Source organism: Haliotis rufescens, unplaced genomic scaffold (genome assembly GCF_023055435.1).
Source record: "Haliotis rufescens isolate VD_foot unplaced genomic scaffold, xgHalRufe1.0.p SCAF_35, whole genome shotgun sequence".
In the NCBI taxonomy this organism is placed as follows: domain Eukaryota; kingdom Metazoa; phylum Mollusca; class Gastropoda; order Lepetellida; family Haliotidae; genus Haliotis; species Haliotis rufescens.
In genome coordinates this window covers 1,152,656-1,174,086 of record NW_025964057.1, presented here as the reverse complement: position 1 = coordinate 1,174,086, position 21,431 = coordinate 1,152,656, and the positions used below count along the sequence as shown (strand labels likewise).

General features: G+C 45.8%; 2 protein-coding genes across 2 annotated transcripts; one reads left to right on the top strand and one right to left on the bottom strand.

Annotated features, from left to right (window-relative positions):
- The first annotated feature begins 376 nt into the window (after positions 1-376).
- Positions 377-1,645, top strand: LOC124134472 (zinc finger protein 530-like). Its single transcript, XM_048381029.1, has 5 exons — positions 377-654; positions 845-1,037; positions 1,239-1,305; positions 1,463-1,513; positions 1,638-1,645. The coding sequence occupies exons 1-5, from the start codon at positions 533-535 to the stop codon at positions 1,643-1,645; spliced, it is 441 nt and encodes a 146-aa protein (XP_048236986.1). The 5' UTR covers positions 377-532.
- Positions 1,646-17,101: 15,456 nt separating this feature from the next.
- LOC124134471 lies at positions 17,102-18,268 on the bottom strand. The gene has a single exon (XM_046499315.2). It carries the CDS (start codon positions 18,266-18,268, stop codon positions 17,102-17,104), a length of 1,167 nt encoding a protein of 388 aa, XP_046355271.2.
- Positions 18,269-21,431: the final 3,163 nt, after the last annotated feature.

Here is a 21,431-nt window from a genome sequence, read left to right as displayed (position 1 = left end):
GACTTATTCAGATCTGTCCCGACTTGCATAGTTGATGTTTCAATGCTAGCGTTTCCATTTAACGCGATGACAAATAAACCGTGCGGTTTGAGTTTTAACCGTGTAACATGATGTGCACAGTTTTACTTCAGAACGTGCTATTTTGACAATAGATAGTTAGAACCATGTCTATGTTCAATAGAAAACTGATGAGTACATGTAGCAGTGTGACGGCACGAAGCTAGGTTCGTTGGGAAAGTGATGGAAGCCATCTATAAGACATTTTCATGTTTACAATAGTCACCCTTAATCGGATAGGATGACTATACTATGTCTATACTAGCCTAGACTATACTACTAACATTGAGGTCAGGCACCGAGATAGCCAACACGCAGGTGTGTACATAATAATAATATCTGAATTGCTCAATGTTCAACATCTTTTCCCGTGTGACCGTACAGACAGATATACAGGTGCATCTATATGGGTATATGGGTGGTCCGTATCCCAAGCTGTCAGTCATGCTTACAGTGAGCTATACAGGTGCGTTGAATGGCCAGTTACTATATGGCAATCATTCATCATAGAAACATCCTATATAAACACCACCCCGAATATCAGAGCGTCATTTCAGTTTCAACAGTCAGCAAGGAAAACATGGATTCATCAAACGCGTAAGTGTATTTCTTAATGACTTATTTCGTTTATATTAAATGAGAATACTATACAGCTTACACATGTTTTAGGCTGAGTGAAAAGGTATGTGTTAGTAAAAGTGATTATGAGTAACTCTCATTACCAACTTTATAAAGAAAACAATGTTGTATCTCTAGCGAGATTTGATAGACAGGTTATTTCTTTCAGACCATTCACCTGTCCTGAGTGCGGAAACTTATATTCCTCTCAAAGGAATGTGAACCGCCACAGGAGGTCTGCTCACGAAGGGCAGCGCTTTGTTTGCGACCATTGCACTAAAAGTTTTGCTTCCAAACAAAAACTACACCAGCACAAGTGCGCTGCCTGCTCGCAACAACGCCTATCGGAATACCGTTGTAGCGTAAGTTTATTTTCGTGAATGTAAGGGTAATTTCATTAGATTTAAGCGAATATGTGTTGGACTGTTATTTATCTTCCTATGTTTTTTAAAAGGAAATTTTCATTCTATGTTGAAAACAAGGACATCATGCTATGTTAGTACGAGTATCGTTACTAAACTCGTACAGTCCCTTTAAGAACACTGCTTTATTTCTACATACAGAAATGCCCCGAGGTGTTCCCCTCTCCCCGTGACTTGGCCGTGCATTTTCGACGGTGTCATTCTAGCGGTAAGTTGAATGTTCATAATGCCATCTGAAGTAAAAGTGTGAAAGACATGGGTTATTAACTGTATTGAAAATATCACATTCGTGACTTCGAGCTTATCATTTCACTCGAATAAAATATGCTCAGATGCTATAGATTGAACATATCTTTTCTCCACAGGCGCAACACAGACGTCACGGGATGACGCACGGCCGTCTACCTCTAGTGGGGGTGAGTTCTATTTTGTATCTATCTATCTATCTATCTATCACTTCATTCATCCATGTACGAGTGTTAGTACTAACGAGGTTCATACCGCATAGGGTTTCAATATATGTGTGTCGTGTGTTTGTAGATAGATAGCATTGACTGGGATGTTTTCAGTAAACTGTTTTGTATTTCAGGGACAACCTCAACAAACCAGCCTACACCGCCCACCTCCTCGGGGCAGGTTGCAAGGGCGGGAAACTCTCGTGCTAGTGGAGGTAGATATTGAATAGTATTTTATAAGCTATGGGTTTTAGCTAGCCCTGAATAATATGTATTAGTTCAATCCGTCATGGTGTTCATATGTATTCGCTTTGGAAGTATTATATAGCACGTGTTAGTCATGATATTTATTTGAAGCATAAGAGCTCGTAGTGAGTGAGTGAGTGAACGATGCTGTTATATGCGAGCCCAGTATTCATACATTGAATTTTATTCTATCACCAGCTCCCTCATCGTCCGCATCGCAGCATCGGATGGTTGTACTACCTGCCGGACTTGTCATAGGCGTTTCGAGGATCGGTTGTCTCTCTACCGTCATCAGATGATAGAGGGACACCGTGTCCTACCATCGCAGTCCGGCGGGAGTATGGATACCGATGCTGCGGTTAGTGAGCTCCAACCACGCCCATGGGGAGAAGGTCCCGCCCCGTGGGTAGAGGAGAGCACTGGCGAGGTGACGGAGCCCGGACTCCAGGAAGCCTATGACCTGGACGCTCCCTACATCCTCGCACGGGACCAACCCGGGGAGGTATTTTCTACTTACAACCTCCCCTGTCTTGCCCCCTACGAGGCAATATTTTACGGACGCTTCTCTTTCTTTCTAAGTCAATAAGAGTTATCATTTCTTACCTTTTTTTTCAAACTTGCGGAAAAAGGACGTGTTTCAAATCAGTGGTTTCTACGCCTACTCAAAGGTCTTATCACCATTACTCAAGTGCTGTCATGTACAGGTTTTTTACCCCTTTTGTACTACGGGTTTATGATGATTAAAGAAACAATACAAGCATCTTTTCGAAGTCGTTATAGTAAAAAACCTTCATCGCCACTCTCGTTTATGAGGCACAGCGCTCCGATGACCACGAGGCGTAGGATCCATTGATACATTATTCTTCCAAGAATTGTGCGTGAGTATTACACTATGGCATCACGTAAAGGATCTAGACGTTTAACGGAGCTAGGTTACGAACTATATCAAGAAAACGTGCAAAATTAGGTCAACAAACTTTCCAAACTAGCAAGGCAAACAGAGAGTGCCTGTTCACACTCGACACATGATGATTTGGGACAATTAACCAGTGTGCGTGCAAATATTGACTGTCAATACGGGAAGTATGAGGAAACATATTTGGAATTCTTTGCATATTTACAACGAACTGGCACTGAAGAAAGTTCACAAGTACAGGCTGCACATTAAAACATTGCAGATTTACTCTTGAATAAGGTGCAGATGGCACTGAGGGACATTAATGCTAGAATTACTAGTTTGACAAACACTGACAGGATAGAATCATATTCTGTGCGAAGCAAAAGCCTTCATTCAAGTGGAAGTTCTATTCTCATGAGACAAAAAGCAAAGGCTGAAGCGCCCAAGATTCGACTGAAATTTGCTGAACAGGAAGCAAAGATGGAGAAACAGTGAGCTGAACTGGAAGTGAATCTGAAACTTCTTACTTCACAGCGTGAAGTACATGAAGCTGAGGCAGAATTACAAGCTATGCAGGGAGTCTTGGAGGTTGACAAGAAATCAAGGCGAGACGACCGTTCTTCCCAGACATCGGCGAAGCTCGAAGAAATTCAGAAATTTGTGGAAAACCAACAAACCTTTTATGAGTTTGAAACTAGGATACTTGACCAGGTTGAAACTGTGTCCAAGAACCAAGACATACCCGTAAGTACGAGTACACCTCACAAAGCCGGGCAGAGTAATCGCAACACAGTTCATGACCTCAAGTCCTTCCATAACCATGGTGACGACTCCCATACTCAACCAAGGCAAGTACATGCACCAGAGGCCTCGACAATTCAACGTGGTACTGTTCCACCAAATAGTATGCTCAACCCTGCAGCTGAACCTTATGTCCCAGACATGACAGCTCCCCCTGCATTGGGACATGTGACAAACCAACTGGGTTTGTGTTCAGAACTCTCCAAATATTTGATGAGGAAAGACCTCCTCCTCTCGCGGTTGAGTAAATTCAACGATAAGCTGGAGTATTTTGCTGTGTGGCAGAATAGCTTTACACAAATTATGTACGAACTAAATGTGTCTCCGCAGGAGGAAATCGACTTGTTGGTCAGGTGGCTTGGCCCGGAGTCCAGCAGACAAGCCGCTAGTATCCGTGCTGCTAATGCTCATAATTCACTTCGTGGCCTTCAGAAGATCTGGGAACGACTGGGATACAGATATGCCAGTCCCGAGCTTGTGGAGTCTGCACTCAAGAAAAAATTGTCTAATTTCCCTAAACTTTCCAACAAAGATCATGATAAACTCTATGACCTTGCAGACATTGTGTCCGAAATTGAGTCTGTGAAGGACAATCAGAGGTACTCAGCCCTTCTGGCATACTATGACTCTTCAGCGGGCGTGACTCCGATTGTGAACAGGCTTCCCTACGCTCTTCAAGAGAAATGGACAAATGAAGCAGTCAACTACAAGGAACGGTATCATGTTGCTTATCCTCCCTTTTCTGTGTTCTCAGAATTCATAAGCAGACAGGCTAGAATACGAAATGATCCAAGCTTTCTTTATGACTCACAGTCAGCACCAAATTCCACAAAGAAATTTCATCCCTTGAATATCAACCCAAACTTCAAACTGTTGTCAAAGAAAACTGACATCGGGGAGAAAGACAATGTTACGGAACGAGTTAGACTCTGTCCCTACCACGATAAATCGGAGGGACATACTCTTAATTATTAAGGGGTTCCGACGTCTGTCTCTGAGTGAGAGAAAGGACTTTCTTGGTAAGCATAGAATATGCTTCAAGTGTTGTGAATCTACTCGGCACACTGCGAGTGAATGCAAGGGTAGCATTCAGTGTTTCTTTTGTGGGAGTGTTCAGCATGCTACCGCCATGCACAGTAACAATGAGGGAGAAACCTCCGCTAAAGTTGCAGACAGCAGGACTTCGCTGAGGAAGCATGAAGGGGAGAGAAACGTTACTGCTCTGTCAGCGTCACATCATGAAGAGAAGCCAATAACGATGTCAGCTTGCACACAGATATGTGATAATTTGGTTAGCGGCAAGTCATGTGCCAAGACTCTGCTAGTCAAGGTATTTCCAAAAGGATGTCCAGAACAGTACTTATTCTCATACGCTGTTATCGATGATCAGAGCAACCGGTCACTTGCAAAAAGTGAGTTCTTTGATAATTTTCATGAAGATGGAGATGAAGTTGAATACACACTCTCATCTTGTGCTGGTTGTGTGACAATGTCTGGCCGACGAGCATCAGGATATGTCATTCAAGCCTTAGACGGGTCCTCATCATTACATTTACCCACCTTGATAGAGTGTAATGAGATTCCAAATGTGCGAGAGGAGATCCCTACTCCAGAAACAGCTATTCATCATCCTCACTTAAGGGACATTGCTGAGTACATCCCACCTATTGATTCAGGTGCAGACATTCTGTTGCTCATAGGACGTGACCTGCTAGCGGCTCATCATGTACTTGATCAGCGCATTGGACTGCCTGATGCACCGTATGCCCAGAAGTTGCACCTTGGCTGGGCAATAATTGGGGAAGTCTGTCTCGGGCAGGTACACAAACCGGATGTGGTCATAGTTAACAAGACTCACATGCTCAGGGATGGTCGAACAACAATCATGGAGCCCTGTCCTAATAATTTTGAAGTCAAAGAGAGAAATGACTTTGGGGAGAGTGTCTTTCAGAAAACAAGACTTGACGAAACGCAGACTTTGTCTATTGAAGACAAGCAATTCCTGAGGATTATGGATGCCGAATTCTCAGGCTGCCATGCAACAAATTCCATGCCATTCATCGAGCAAAACTATTGGACTCCAGCATGCGCAAAGATCCAACAAAGCGAGAACATATGACAACATTCATGGCAAAAGTCATAGACCAGGGACATGCAGAAATAGCCCCTCCATTGGAAAAGGATCAAGAGTGTTGGTACTTGCCCTTGTTTGGTGTTTACAATGCCAAGAAACCAGAACAAATCAGGGGTGTATTTGATTCATCTGCGAAGTACAATGGCGTCACTCTGAACAGTGTCCTAATGACTGGTCCTGACCTCACAAACAATCTGTTGGGAATCCTTCTCAGGTTCCGAACAGAATCCTTTGCAGTGACGGCAGATGAGGAGCAAATGTTTTACTGCTTCAAGGTGAAGCCATCTCATCGTGACTACCTCAGATTCTTCTGGTACAGAAATAATGATCCAAGCCAAGACTTGATTGAGTACAGAATGACTGCTCATGTGTTTGGGAATTCACCCTCTCCTGCAGTCGCTACCTATGGTCTCAGACGATCAGTGGAAAATGCTGACGTTGATGTGAAACGGTTCGTGGAGAATGACTTTTATGTTGATGACGGACTGCTGTCCGTCCCCACAGAGGGAAAAGCCATCGATCTGATTCAGAGAACCCAGAGTGCGCTCCAACATGGGGGTAACATAAGACTACACAAGATAGCCTCCAACAGTCGAACTGTGCTAGCTGCGTTTGATGCGGAGGACCTCGCCAAGGACATCAAGGACTTGGACTTCAACACGAACACTCCTCCGCCTCAAAGAAGCCTTGGCCTATCCTGGGATATTCACAAAGACACTTTCACCTTCCAAGTCTGTGCCGAGAGGAAGCCCTTCACCAGGCGTGGGGTATTGTCTACCATAAACAGCCTCTACGACCCTGTGGGCTTTGCAGCACCAGTTGTCATCAAAGGAAAACCGTTGCTTAGGGAACTAATGTCAACAACCTCTGGTTGGGATGACCCCCTTCCCTCTTCTTACTTATCTCAGTGGCAGAACTGGTGTGACTCCCTCAAGAATCTTGAAAATGTTGTCATCCCAAGACCTTATTCAAAAATCTCAATGTCTGATTCACTTACCAAAGAGATTCATATATTCTCTGATGCTTCGAAGGAAGCAATAGGTGCTGTTGCTTACCTCAAGATGTACGACGTCAATGGCACCAGTACACTGAGTTTCTTGCTAGGCAAGTCCAAAGTAGCCCCACGTCATGGACATACCATACCTCGGTTAGAGTTGTGTGCTGCTGTTCTATCTGCAGAGATGGCAGTTGTCCTACTCCAGCAGCTTGACATTCAGGCAGAATGCCTGCATTTTATCACAGACAGCCGCGTCGTATTGGGTTATATATGCAATGAGAAACGAAGATTCCATGTGTATGTCGCAAACAGGATTGACAGAATTCGCCAATCTTCACAACCAAAACAGTGGAACTATGTGCCATCAAACATAAATCCAGCTGATCAAGCAACGAGGTCTGTGACATCATTGTGCTACAGTGATAGCCTTTGGTTAAGAGGACCTGATGTCCTGAGCCAAAGTGATACATCTGATATGTGTGACTCACAACTTTTCTCGCTTGTCGACCCAGACAATGATAAAGATGTTAGAGCCGAACTCAAGTCAACTAAAACCTCAGTCTCTACAGCTGTGCTGCAACAACTGGGCACTGATCGCTTTACGAGATTTTCTAGTTGGAAAAGACTTGTAAAGACAATCTCACATCTGAAACACATTGCAAGATCCTTCACCAAAACTAACAGTTCATGTGTTGGTTGGCACCAGTGTAAAGACTTCAGAAATGTAGAAGGATTTAAGGATGCAGAGGTCTTCATTGTCAAAGCAGTCCAAAGGGAAGCTTACTCTGAGGAGATCATGTGTCTGCAAAACCAGAAGCCACTTCCAAGGAAAAGCTCAATCTTGTCCCTCTCACCTGCTTTAGATGAACAAGGCGTTCTTAGGGTAGGAGGAAGACTGAAGAACAGCAAACTGACAGCTTGTGAGATTAATCCCATTATCATTCCCAAGGGAAACCATGTTGCAAAGCTTCTTGTACACCACTACCATGACAGGGTAAGACATCAAGGAAGACATCTGACGGAAGGTGCTCTGAAATCGGCAGGTTACTGGATTATTGGGGCAATAAGACTGGTGTCATCTCTAATCAGCAAGTGTGTCACGTGCAATCGGCTCAGACGAAAACCAGAAACTCAAATGATGTCAGATTTGCCTCCAGACCGCTTGGTGCCATGCCCACCAGTCACTTATGTTGGTGTTGACGCTTTCGGACCATGGGAAATTGTGACTCGTCGTGCAAGAGGTGGTAGTGCAAACAGCAAACGATGGGCGATATTGTTTACCTGCCTAATGATACGTGCAGTACACATTGAACTCGTTGAAGAAATGACAAGCTCCTCATTCATAAACTGTCTCAGAAGGTTTATTGCCTTAAGAGGGGAAGTCAAGCAATTCTGATAGGGGAACAAATTTCATTGGTGCTATTGAATCCCTTAATGTCACTGCTGTTAATGTAGAAGATGGGCCTGTGCAAGACTTCCTGTACAACAATGGTGTGGTTTGGTTGTTCAACACCCCTCACTCATCTCACATTGGAGGTGTATGGGAGCGAATGATTGGGACTTCTCGGAGAATACTTGATGCTATGCTCCTGAACACAAAACGGTTGACCCATGAAGTACTCTCGACCCTTATGGCTGAAGTGACGGCAATCATCAATGCTCGACCTATCACATCCATCTCGACTGACCCTGAACAACCGATGATCTTATCACCTGCAATGTTATTGACTCAAAAAACGGCACACACCCCAAATTTTGATCTGTCTCTAGATGTCAAAAATGTATGCAAGTCTCAGTGGATGTATGTCCAGACACTTGCAGAAGAGTTTTGGCGAAGATGGAGACTTGACTACTTGCAGAGTCTTCAAACCAGGTCGAAATGGAAGATTTCCCAGCCTAACCTGCAAGAAGGAGATGTTGTTCTTGTGAAAGACAATTGTGCAAGGAATGAGTGGCCTCTTGGTGTTGTGGAATCAGTGTTTCCTGGACAAGATAACCTTGTCCGCAAAGCCGCGATTCGTGTGTACAAGAACGATGAGTGTGTGACTTACAACCGTCCAGTTGTGAACCTTGTTCGCTTGTTTTAATTCCACTTGTGTCTGCGAGATATGTGACATTTACAGCGACATTTCAATTGTGTGTGATTTCCATGCGAAATCAGAAGGGGAGTGTCTTGCCCCCTACGAGGCAATATTTTACGGACGCTTCTCTTTCTTTCTAAGTCAATAAGAGTTATCTTTTCTTACCTTTTTTTTCAAACTTGCGGAAAAAGGACGTGTTTCAAATTAGTGGTTTCTACGCCTACTCAAAGGTCTTATCACCATTACTCAAGTGCTGACATGTACAGGTTTTTTACCCCTTTTGTACTACGGGTTTATGATGATTAAAGAAACAATACAAGCTACTTTTCGAAGTCGTTATATCCCCGTCAGCAACAACTTTTCGATAGGTGAGTTGATGGAACGCGCTAGGGGTATCTATCAATCGTTAAGTTATAGTTTTAGGTTCAATCTAGCGTTCGGTGTCATCCTGCGTCACGTGGAGACGGGACGCTATCGCTATTTCCATCCTTACGCTGTCGATCCGCTCTTTACTAGTCCTCTCTATATCACCGAGCTGAGGGATCTCGAACGGTTGCGTCAGAGACTGGAAAGCTTAGATGTAATGACCTTTCTTATGAAACAACGCCCCGATACCAAATGGAAACCCGTTTTAATCACGAATGTACAGTTTTATGCGTACAGAATGAATTTTCCTTTAGGCCATCCCCCTGTTGCTCTCCCCGATTATCTGAAACACCACAAAGCTATTATAGCATTATAACTAAGAAACTTTATGATGATCACCTTTGTGCTTTCCAGTGTTTGGCACTGCATCGAGATCCTTCCGCTCGACGATCACTAGAAAAGCCCACCAAAGCTCTTTACTATCAGTGGGTCGCCTACTCTTGGGACCATCATCTACAATCTTTGTATCAAGTTCGTCCCGAAGAGTACGCGGGTCTCCCCCCTTCTTTCCTGTGTCACTTTGAAGCCTGTTTCCGTGTGAATGTGGGCGTGTTCACTCTAGACGTGACGGGGATAGCTCAACCAGTGTATAAATCTAGAGGGTTGTATCAGCAACACATGTACTTAAATCAATTCGAAAATCACCTATCCCTCATTACCAATATGAACATCTATTGTAAACGCTACCAGTGTCCCACGTGCGAACGTCTCTTCCAGCGCCAAAACAACTGCAACATACACCAACGTCGTTGCACGGGTCAAACGACTTTGCGGTTCCCGGGTGGTTTCCACCACACCCCAAAGACCGTGTTTGACGAGCTGGAAGAGTTCGATTTCGTCGTCGAGCCTAGAGACAGATATTGTCCGTGGTTCGTGGTGTTTGATTTTGAGTGTTTTTTGAAACCGATGAATACCGGAACCCAGAAACTGAGATGGACGCAAGAACACCACCCTATCTCGGTCAGCGTGTGTTCCAATGTGGAAGGGTTTACTTCGCAGCACTGCATCGTCGATTCCGATCCGGATCGATTGATTGCTGCCATGTTGGCATACATGACGGAAATAGGAGAAGCCGTAACGAAGCTAGCCAAAGAAAAATATAAAGAGGTGTTAGAACACTTGCGCGAGTGGATGCAATTATTTGTCTGACGAGGACCGGGCGACTGTTGACGACGACGATGACGATGATGATGATGATGATTATGATGTCAACGTCAGGGAGGGTGACAACCACCCCGCCAAAGGCAAGCCTACTCGCGCACACTCTACACCCGTGGCTAAGTGGGGAAAGCACGTGAGCGATCTCTGCGGGAAGCTATTGGGGTACTGTTCTCAAGTCCCCGTCCTCGGATTTAATTCAGCTCGTTACGATCTGAATATCATTAAGGAAAAACTCCCCAAACATCTCTCTCTCGACGACGTCGAATCTCAGGCTTTCACCGTCAAGAAAAACAATGCTTACTTGTGTCAAAGTAATCAAAGTTTCAAATTTCTTGACGTCACGCAATATCTCTCTCCCGGAACGAGTTATGCTCAGTTTCTGAAAGCATTCGGAGTGCAAGAGAAAAAGGGATTTTTCCCGTACGAGTATCTCGACACTCCGGATAGGCTAAACGAAACTCGGCTCCCCCCTCGGGGTAAGGCATGGTATTCCAGTCTCAAACAGAAGTCCGTCCTCGATGATGGTGTGAAATCGATCGAGGAGAATTATGCCGAGCTCGAGGAAGTTTGGAGACGGCAAGGCATGTCCACGTTTCGAGATTTCCTCGAGTGGTATAACAATCTGGACGTGGGTCCCTTTGTGGAAGCCGTACAAGCCATGCAGCGGTTTTATTTCCAGGATGGCATCGACCTCTTTAAAACCACTATGTCGGTACCCGGTGTGGCCCGTCAGAAACTATTCCGGGAGAGTCGAAAGTTAGGGGTCTCCTTTGCACTGTTCGATAAACGCAACGAAGACCTCTATCACACCGTGAATGGTAACGTGGTCGGCGGTCATTCTATCATATTCACGAGGTACCACAAAGCCGATCAAACGTTGATTAGAGGCCATCCCGAAAAACGGTGTAAAAGGGTGGTTGGGGATGACGCGAACGCGTTATACTTATGGGCTATAGATCAGCCCATGCCCACCGGTCCTTTCGTGCGTAGGAGAGCCGAGAATCGATTCAAGCCGGAACGCAGGGACAGGTACGCGTGCATGTACGATTGGATGGATTGGTTGAGGGAGCAGGAAGGGCGGAACATTCGGCACAAGTTAAACTGGGGGCGGGAAAAACGAGTCGGGCCGTACTTGGTGGATGGGTTCATTGCCGGCTCCATGACCGTATTCGAGTTTCATGGATGCTATTTCCACGGCCACCATTGTCACCTCACGACGAATGCGCGCGCTCAGGAAAAATCAAGAAAACGATTAGAACAAAAACTAAAGGCAACCAGAGCGCGCGTTGCTTACATCCGTGATCTGGGTTACACGGTCGTGGAAATGTGGGAATGTAACTTTCGCGCCGAGTGCAAAACTAATTCCCAGCTCTCGTCCTTTATTCGAGATCGTCAACCACCTTTCACTCAAAAGAAGGCGTGGAAGAAGGTCTCGCAACGGGACATGTTGAACGCTGTGGAAAAGGGGGAACTTTTCGGCATGGTGGAAGTGGACATTCGCGTCCCCGACCACTGGATGCCTGGACAGAACCCTCACGGCACTCGTCTCTCCCCGAGGGAGTACTTTCAAGAGATGACTCCCTTGTTTTGCAATGCAGAAGTTCCGTTCGAGATTATCGGGGAACACATGCAGGGGTACATCAGGGAGAACGACTTGAGTACAAAACCGCGCCGTATGCTCGTTGGCGGGTTAAAGGCGCGAAAAATCTTGATCGCCACCCCTCTGTTGCAATGGTATTTACAGCACGGCATGGTGGTCGATCGCGTGTACCAAGTCGTCGAGTACACCCCGAACGCGTGTTTTCAGCAGTTCGTTCGGGACGTGTGCTCGGCCAGACGAGAAGCCGACCGAGATCCCTCAGCAGCCATTCGCGGGGATACGGCTAAACTTACGGGCAACTCCGCGTACGGTTCTGTTTTGATCAATAAAGAAAAACATCAGACCGTCTCGTACGTGTGTGGTCAAACGGCGGCTAGCACACAAGTCAATTTCCCTCAATTCAGGAAATTGACGGAACTGGGCGGGGGTTATTTCGAGGTGGAGAAAGCCAAGAAAGTCATACGCCTCTATACTCCCGTGCAGCTGGGGTATTTCATCCTGCAGTACGCCAAACTGCGCATGCTTCAATTTTACTACGATTTCATGGACGTGTACGTGGATTGTAGCGATTTTGAATACATGGAGATGGACACGGACAGCGCTTACATGGCCTTGATCGCGAAATGTCTGTCCGACGTCATTAAACCAACCAAACAGTCGGCGTACCAGTGCCAGTTGAAGGGGCTCTGTGGTGACCATAACCCGGACGACAGCCACATCACACGTTGGTTTCCACGCAGTTGCTGTTCCGTCCACGCCCTTCACGACAAACGTACTCCGGGTTTATTCAAACTCGATTACGAAGGAGACGAGATGATCGGACTATGTAGTAAAACATACTTAGTCTCACAGTCCAGTCTCCAGCGAACTCCAAAGCCAACGCCGAGTTCGAGCGTACGTACAGCACAACGTTTACTACGCCGTGCTCGCCGCCGGCTCGGTCGCAACAAGCCCAACAATAACAAGGCCCGACGCCTCCGTTCAAGCACCCCTGTCGTCGGTCATTTCGAACGCCGGGTAAAATTCTCCTGTAAAGGCATCTCGAAACGCACACTGAAAACACCACTAAGAGCGTTTAGAGATGTTTTACGTACGCGAGTACCCGGCGAGGGGTTGAACAGAGGTTTCCGACTCAAGGGGAATACCATGTGTTCCTATCAACAGACACGCCAGGGGTTGAGCTATCTGTATTGCAAGCGTCGAGTGCTAGCCGATGGCATTCACACAGCCCCTCTGGTCCTAGAGCTTTGTCCTTGGCCTTCCCGTGATGACAGGTTGGATGACACCGACACCTTTTTGGCCGAACTTTTAGAAAATTTAGCAGAAAATTAAACAAACAAAATAAGTCCCAAGCGCGTTCCCTCAACTCCAGTAGTGTACATATTATATTTATTTATTTATTTATTTATTTATTATTATTAGAAGCATATTGTGATAAACATAAGTATTTCTTTCAAAAGTATTTTGGTTTCTCAAATGTATTTACATAAATAAATCTATGTTATTTTGGAAAGAGTGTTGGTTGTCTTGTTTTGTCTTATACCATGTAGGTCTACTTTCTAGAAGTCGTGTATGAAATAATACATCCATTCACATACGAGTCCGGAACCCACTCGGAACAGAATGTACTGCCTTCTATAAGTTCACTACATAGTGCAAACTTATCAGAAAATAAGTGTTAATGCTGTTAAGTGAGAAAATAAGACTGGTTTCCTTTGCGGTTGACGACACGCGTGAGAAAATAAAACTGGTTTCCTTTGCTGGAAGCAAAAGAGACAAAGTTAGTTTCATGGGAGTCATTCGACACACCCTAGTCTCAGAGGGCGATGCTATGCGCTATTATGTTTATTGTTAGCGAATTGGCGTGTGGGTAGGGTGCTAATTGTAGGCGCAAAGGGGACAGGCCCTTTAAGAGCGTACTGCGATTCTATATACCGCATAACATTCACACAAACAACACAAGACTTCCATTCTATCGATTCAGTGTTTATTACTAACAGCTCGTTATGGCGATACATAAGACAGTATAGTCATTTTAATACACAGTTTCCAGTGGCAACATGAGACAAACTTTCTATCAATTCACGTTTAAAACTAACAACAAGAGAGATTCCATACTATTTTACAGTTTCTAATGGTTTGAATTTCTTCTTCGCACCGGGAACACCGTCCCTCACTTTGCCACGCACGAACATGGGTTGAGTTCGTTTTCTCTTGCCTTTTCCCACCTGAGAGAAAAAGGGTTGTGAGTTGGGTAGATGTTTCAGTTGACGGGTAAATGCTTGAAATCCAACATCTTTTATATCGTTACTGTGTAACACAAACTGTCGAATACAGTCAATCACATTAGAATGCTTTATAGGGTGTCCTGTTTATCCAACCATTCGAGGTTAGCATTCCAGTTTATGCGGCCGAGCTCTTTTTGTTGGTTGAGATATTGCCATAGCGACACTAACTTTCCCATTTGGTCGTTCGAGTGGACGCGTTGTAACAGTAGATATAAAACATCTTGACAGTATAGGGGTGGGTTCGCTACTGTTGCATTCCCTCCTCCTGTTGTTTGTGGGATATGTGAGGCGATGTTATCGTGGATGGTCGTGTCCCGCTCAGTTGTAGTGTTGTCTGGAGTCTGCTGCTGTTGTGGCATAGGGGCTGGTGGGGGTTTCAGGGCTGGAGGGGGGTTGGCTTCCATCTTCGGAGGAGGTTGGATCAGGCGATGGTACGTCTCGCGAGATAACAGGATCATGGGTTTCGTCATGTTTAGGTGGGAAATACCTGTCGAGCGCTCTCACACAAGGTGGTAATATAAAGTTAAAAGAAACCAGCAACTCCCTTTTAGCTCTGTATCCTTCCCGTTTGCTGGCTAGTAACCGAATCATCTTTCTGTACCGGTACAAGGTCTTTTTCTCGCGATCCGTCACGGTAATGTGTCCGATGATAATGTTATGTAACAGCGTGATAATTGCCTTAAACTGGTTTTTTGACAGATGAGACAGTAATGTTTTACGCTGTACAGGCTTAGACCGACCGTATGAATCGGGTTGGTCCACTCCAATCCGCGAAGCTTCTTTAAGAGATGTGATGCACGCTTCCTTCGATGAAAACCACGTAGGGCTCTCTTTTAAGGTGATCTCTTCGGTCTGGTGCGGTGTAGCTCTTACGGACAAGGTAGAGGGTGGCGGGTTACACACGATCGTCCAAAAGTAGACCTTGCTCATAGCGCGGCTGCTGTAAGACTGACTCGATTAAAGCGTGTTTATCGCTTTTTATTTGGGAAAATAGAGGGTGCAAAGTTCGCCGGGTGAGATGCCTGTGCGTAAGCGTCCGTATTCCGGGTCACTGTACAGTGAGGCGTCCACGTATTTCCTCCCTTCCACGGCATCCTTGTAAGATTCCGAAAAATACTTGCTTTGACCTGGAAATGTTTACGAGGCCAAAATCTTGTATTCGTGAGAGGAACGGGGATTGCTCATCAAGACGAATATATGCGTATTCACGCTCACCGTACGTGAACAGGGACCTTTAGGGTAGACGGACTGTAGCAGATTGATTACGGTAATACCCAGATGATGCGACAAGGTGGTGTACACGTTTAACATGAGTTTACTGGTACATATGTCCATCATGAGATGGTCTAACATGAGAATCATGCTTTTGCTCGACTGAACGGACCACAGACGTAGTTGGCTTTCGCTGGGCAAAGATTCGTGAAACTGAATGTTAGCAATAGATTGCTGCACGTCGGCATACAGATCCTGCCACACCCCGTAACAGTACACGATGAGGTCGGGTGGCTTATCAAACACTGTACTTGCATTTTCTAACAGGCGTTTCGTCCAATAGGTCTTGCCGCTACACGTGCCCTCGATCACGGACAAGGTGGAAGGTGTGACGAAAGGGAGCAAACATTTCTCGGACATATTTCACGGAGTATCTATGCGAACTGATACATTCTGTCGCCGGTGCGGGCTTATTTATGCAGCCCTCGGTACGAGTGTCCGTTGTTGATGTCTAGCTCTCTTTGGAGAGCTCTTTGGGCTTCGTCTCTGACCTGTCTGACGTGTTCGTACTCGAATATAAACTGAATCAAGGGAGTATGGTTTAACAGGGTTCACTTAATGCTTCTATTCGTCGTGTCGGGACGAGCCATACGTCGCAACATTCTCAAATAATGGTTGTCGGGGTGAGGCTGTAAGAAACGACGATTCTCACCGCATGTTACCGGGATGCGAGCATCGAGCAATCGCTTTACGATGGCTTTAGTACCCTTGATTTGCTCGCCGTTCATGCTGCGAATATCGCGCAAGGTTTCTTGGTAATCGTTCGACGAAAGAAGTTGTCTGAAAAACGTATATCGTCGCAGGACGTATCTCGCCATGTCTGAATCGTACGGTGTCACACTCGACAATGAACCGTACTCGTGAGACTTTGATCTTAAATAATCATAAAAACCGTATAACCCAACTTACATAGAACCATATACATACATCCATGTCATATATAGAACTGAAACACAATAGACATTTTCTCTGTTTTTATTGACTCGTCTACCACTCTACAGGAGGAAAGATCGTGTTATATCGTAGAACACGTGAAACAGTACTTGAAATAGTCACAGATAAAGCGAATCACATAGGCATCATTGCGTGTTTTGTCTGTACAAAACATCTGTACGATATCTCGTAAACTAGCACTATTTCTACATTTCTGTAACGCGTAATATAAACAATAGAATCCACAAGCACTCGAACTAGATTGCTGTAAAACAGACGTGTTACATCGATAACTGCGAGAATGTTTCCTGATAAAATATTCAAATTCACGATGATAATAAATGGGTTTCTGTCCATAACTATCAAAAAACTCGCCGACTCCACACCCGTCAAAGTAAAAGGCAACCTAATGTTGACCCTCGCCCCGTGCTAGGTCCGTGTTAGCCACACATCCCCATGGTTTTCCACTGGAAGGTACGGTGATGTTAGCTAATGTATCTCTCGCGTACACACCCACCACGTGTGTACGGAGGCTGGGGTCGCTACGGATGGCACACTGTAACTGTCGTTTGTACATTGTCTACTTTAGAAACACGTTACAGCTTTGGTCGATTTCGATGAGGGCCGGAAACTTGGCCAGGGCGAAGGCATGGGCGAGGGCTTGAGCAAACTGGACTTCTAGTCGTAGATTACCTGACTTCACCAGATTCAGTTATTCCCCTCTGTCGCCTTGGATGTCTTGCAGGTTAAACACGTACAAGGCATGACCTACGGAAAATTCCGTGCGGTCCAAGTTCAAACCTTTGTCTTTGCGCCATTCGTTATTCCAGTCGTACAGACCGGCATAAGCCTCGATGTCATCCGACTCTAACGGTCGTCCAGGTACACTGGTACCGTTCCAGTACAGTCCCATGCTTTTAACGATGTCGCCTTGGAAACAGAACGGATTGACCGTGTACGATCCGTTCACCCCATCGGACCTCACCAAGGCGACCACGAGTCGACTTGGGACTTCGTCCTGAAACATGGCGTCCCAGTTAAAACTCAGACTGGACGAGGCGACCGTGGCCATTTTGATCATGGATCGTTCGTACGGGTACAGGGCGTTGGCTTTTTCGAACTGTTTGTTGTGGGCCACGATGAGAGCGTCGTTGATCCTCAGTTTGCATACTTTCAGGTACACGTCTTGTAGTTCGACGGTGTAATGTTTATCGGTCTCGTCGGACATCAAGACAAAGGTCGTGTTGGAGCGAAACAGTTTGAGCCCCACGTCCACGCCGTTCACCAGATGACGGTCGAAACCGAACACGTCATCCATGAGGGGTCCCGTTAGGGTGAGCGACTTGCTTCCGGCGATGAAGCTTCCTCGATTGATGAGAACGTCATTGCTACCGGCATAGGGATCAGCGGAGTTAAAATCACCCACGGAAACACCCGAATCTTTGTAATACAGCTGACTGGTCAGCTGACTGGTCTTGGTATCGGCGCCGTAGTCGAGGACGGTTTCCATGAGAGCTTTGTAAGGGTAACAGGCATTGCTGGAGCTCACTTGTTGTCCCTGTAGGAACACGCTCACCTGATTCCACAAGCTGTGCAAAGTGAGGTTGACGGGCCCTACTTTTTCTTTATCGGCTAAGGGTGTTTTGTCGGTGTGAGTGACTTTGAGTTTGACGTGAAGTCGGGTCTTGCTCAAGTCGATGTAGTCTTTCCCTCCATTGGGTATGTGAAATTCCACCGGACTGGAATCGGTGATGACGGACAGGGGCCTTACGTTCTCGTAGTAATGTTGAAGGATGCTGGTTTGATAGGGTGGCAGTTCGAATAAATCTAAGCTATTTGGCAGGGCTTCGGTAAACTCTTTCTCCATCAGTACCGACATGGTTACTGGTTGAAGATGTCTCTGGGGTCGATAGCGGGGGTATCTTTAAACTCGATGAAGGATCGTTTAGAGCTGTTACGTACTTTCTTCGATGTGACAATCTTGTCTCCTGCTTTGCGTTTTATAGCCTTAGTTCGTTTCTGAGCCGCCACGGCTCTCTGGACCACGTTCTGATTGGGTGACGTCATTGTTACGTTCAATTTAGAGTCGCGGCTGGGTGATACTTTGGCTCGGGGTGCGATGGGAATGATTCGCGACCTGGGTCGACCTTTGATCAGCTGTTTTCCCTCATGCTTACTTCTGCGATCTACTAAAAAGTCCACAAACTTCTTAGTGTCGGGAATGTACAGTTTCCGTTCCATCGTGCTTAAGTCAGAAAGGGATACCGTCGCAACACGAGTGATACGTTCACGGTCTCTTTCAGAAATGAATGCGATGTTCCTTCTGCACACTTTATGTACACTTCGATTTCTGACGTGTCTCTCACGATAACGGGTAAGTACCATGGCTGGTGAAAATAATAATTGGGTCCGTCTCTCAGATCGAGTCGTCTCAATAAAGGTAGATAATTTTCACCCACGTGTGAACTGTCGCACAGATTACACAACACGTCAATGGTGGTATTATTGATATCTTTCAACTCGACTCGTCCTAGTTTTATTTCTAACAGAGCCACCATCCACATGCCCTCCAGTTTCAAATGTACAGTCCCATGCTTTTAACGATGTCGCCTTGGAAACAGAACGGATTGACCGTGTACGATCCGTTCACCCCATCGGACCTCACCAAGGCGACCACGAGTCGACTGGGGACTTCGTCCTGAAACATGGCGTCCCAGTTAAAACTCAGACTGGACGAGGCGACCGAGGCCATTTTGATCATGGATCGTTCGTACGGGTACAGGGCGTTGGCTTTTTCGAACTGTTTGTTGTGGGCCACGATGAGAGCGTCGTTGATCCTCAGTTTGCATACTTTCAGGTACACGTCTTGTAGTTCGACGGTGTAATGTTTATCGGTCTCGTCAGACATCAAGACAAAGGTCGTGTTGGAGCGAAACAGTTTGAGCCCCACGTCCACGCCGTTCACCAGATGACGGTCGAAACCGAACACGTCTTCCATGAGGGGTCCCGTTAGGGTGAGCGACTTGCTTCCGGCGATGAAGCCTCCTCGATTGATGAGAACGTCAATGCTACCGGCATAGGGATCAGCGGAGTTAAAATCACCCACGGTGACACTAGAATCTTTGTAATACAGCTGACTGGTCTTGGTATCGGCGCCGTAGTCGAGGACGGTTTCCATGAGAGCTTTGTAAGGGTAACAGGCATTGCTGGAGCTCACTTGTTGTCCCTGTAGGAACACGCTCACCTGATTCCACAAGCTGTGCAAAGTGAGGTTGACGGGCCCTACTTTTTCTTTATCGGCTAAGGGTGTTTTGTCGGTGTGAGTGACTTTGAGTTTGACGTGAAGTCGGGTCTTGCTCAAGTCGATGTAGTCTTTCCCTCCATTGGGTATGTGAAATTCCACCGGACTGGAATCGGTGATGACGGACAGGGGCCTTACGTTCTCGTAGTAATGTTGAAGGATGCTGGTTTGATAGGGTGGCAGTTCGAATAAATCTAAGCTATTTGGCAGGGCTTCGGTAAACTCTTTCTCCGTCAGTACCGACATGGTTACTGGTTGAAGATGTCTCTGGGGTCGATAGCGGGGGTATCTTTAAACTCGATGAAGGATCGTTTAGAGCTGTTACGTACTTTCTTCGATGTGACAATCTTGTCTCCTGCTTTGCGTTTTATAGCCTTAGTTCGTTTCTGAGCCGCCACGGCTCTCTGGACCACGTTCTGATTGGGTGACGTCATTGTTACGTTCAATTTAGAGTCGCGGCTGGGTGATACTTTGGCTCGGGGTGCGATGGGAATGATTCGCGACCTGGGTCGACCTTTGATCAGCTGTTTTCCCTCATGCTTACTTCTGCGATCTACTAAAAAGTCCACAAACTTCTTAGTGTCGGGAATGTACAGTTTCCGTTCCATCGTGCTTAAGTCAGAAAGGGATACCGTCGCAACACGAGTGATACGTTCACGGTCTCTTTCAGAAATGAATGCGATGTTCCTTCTGCACACTTTATATACACTTCGATTTCTGACGTGTCTCTCACGATAACGGGTAAGTACCATGGCTGGTGAAAATAATAATTGGGTCCGTCTCTCAGATCGAGTCGTCTCAATAAAGGTAGATAATTCTCACCCACGTGTGAACTGTCGCACAGATTACACAACACGTCAATGGTGGTATTATTGATATCTTTCAACTCGACTCGTCCTAGTTTTATTTCTAACAGAGCCACCATCCACATGCCCTCCAGTTTCAAATGTTGAGACAGTTTCACCCGGAAACGGTAAGGCGTGTTGTCCGGATAATACTCCCGGGAGTCTGCACTGTTAAACACGATGTATTTATCCATTTAACTTGTCCTTCACTTCCCTTGCTTCTACCCAGGAATCGAAACTCGACGGCCAGCCTGCCCACCTGACTAAATAGTACAATTTCCCTTTGTCTTTTTTTCTTTAACACTTTTTCGATATCCCATGCGGCATCTAAATCTTTATCGACACGCTGTAATTCTTCTTCGTAAAAGTGTCCCTTTAAGAACTGGTCGTGAAAATCTTTCAGTGTGTATAAAGGAATACCCTGTCGTCGATAACGGGCTGCTACTTTAAATAACTCTTCCGTCCATCTCAAGTTGTGTTCCTTAGCAAAAGGTTTTCTCAAATAACTGATTCTCACGATATCCCCTATTTTATATTGAAAGGGACGGAGTTTGTGTGTCATGTATGGTGATGGTTTCGTGTATAAATGATTCCATACTTTGACTTCATTTCGTTCATTCACATCTGCAGGAGCCCACTCGCCTAAACTTCTGTGTACTGTGTGATTGTAATTATACACTAAATCGGGTAGCACGTCCACATAGCGCTCGGTGTTCTTGTGTGTCAGATACCTCGCTATGAGTGACCTCAACGTTCGAATGACTCTCTCGGCGTAATTCGCTTTAATGTCTTCGTTCTGAGTGACGAACAGTTTGATCGACTGACGCTCTATAAAATCCTGGAATGCCCCTTTAAATTCCGTACCTTTGTCCACTCTGATGGTTTGTGGCTTGCGA

Coding starts and splice junctions, on each gene's coding strand:
- LOC124134471 (XM_046499315.2), bottom strand. CDS start 18,268: ATGTCGGTACTGATGGAGAAAGAGTTTACCGAAGCCCTGCCAAATAGC.
- LOC124134472 (XM_048381029.1), top strand. CDS start 533: ATGGCCAGTTACTATATGGCAATCATTCATCATAGAAACATCCTATAT. Junction 655..844: donor AACATGGATTCATCAAACGC/GTAAGTGTATTT, acceptor TATTTCTTTCAG/ACCATTCACCTGTCCTGAGT. Junction 1,306..1,462: donor TCGACGGTGTCATTCTAGCG/GTAAGTTGAATG, acceptor TTTTCTCCACAG/GCGCAACACAGACGTCACGG.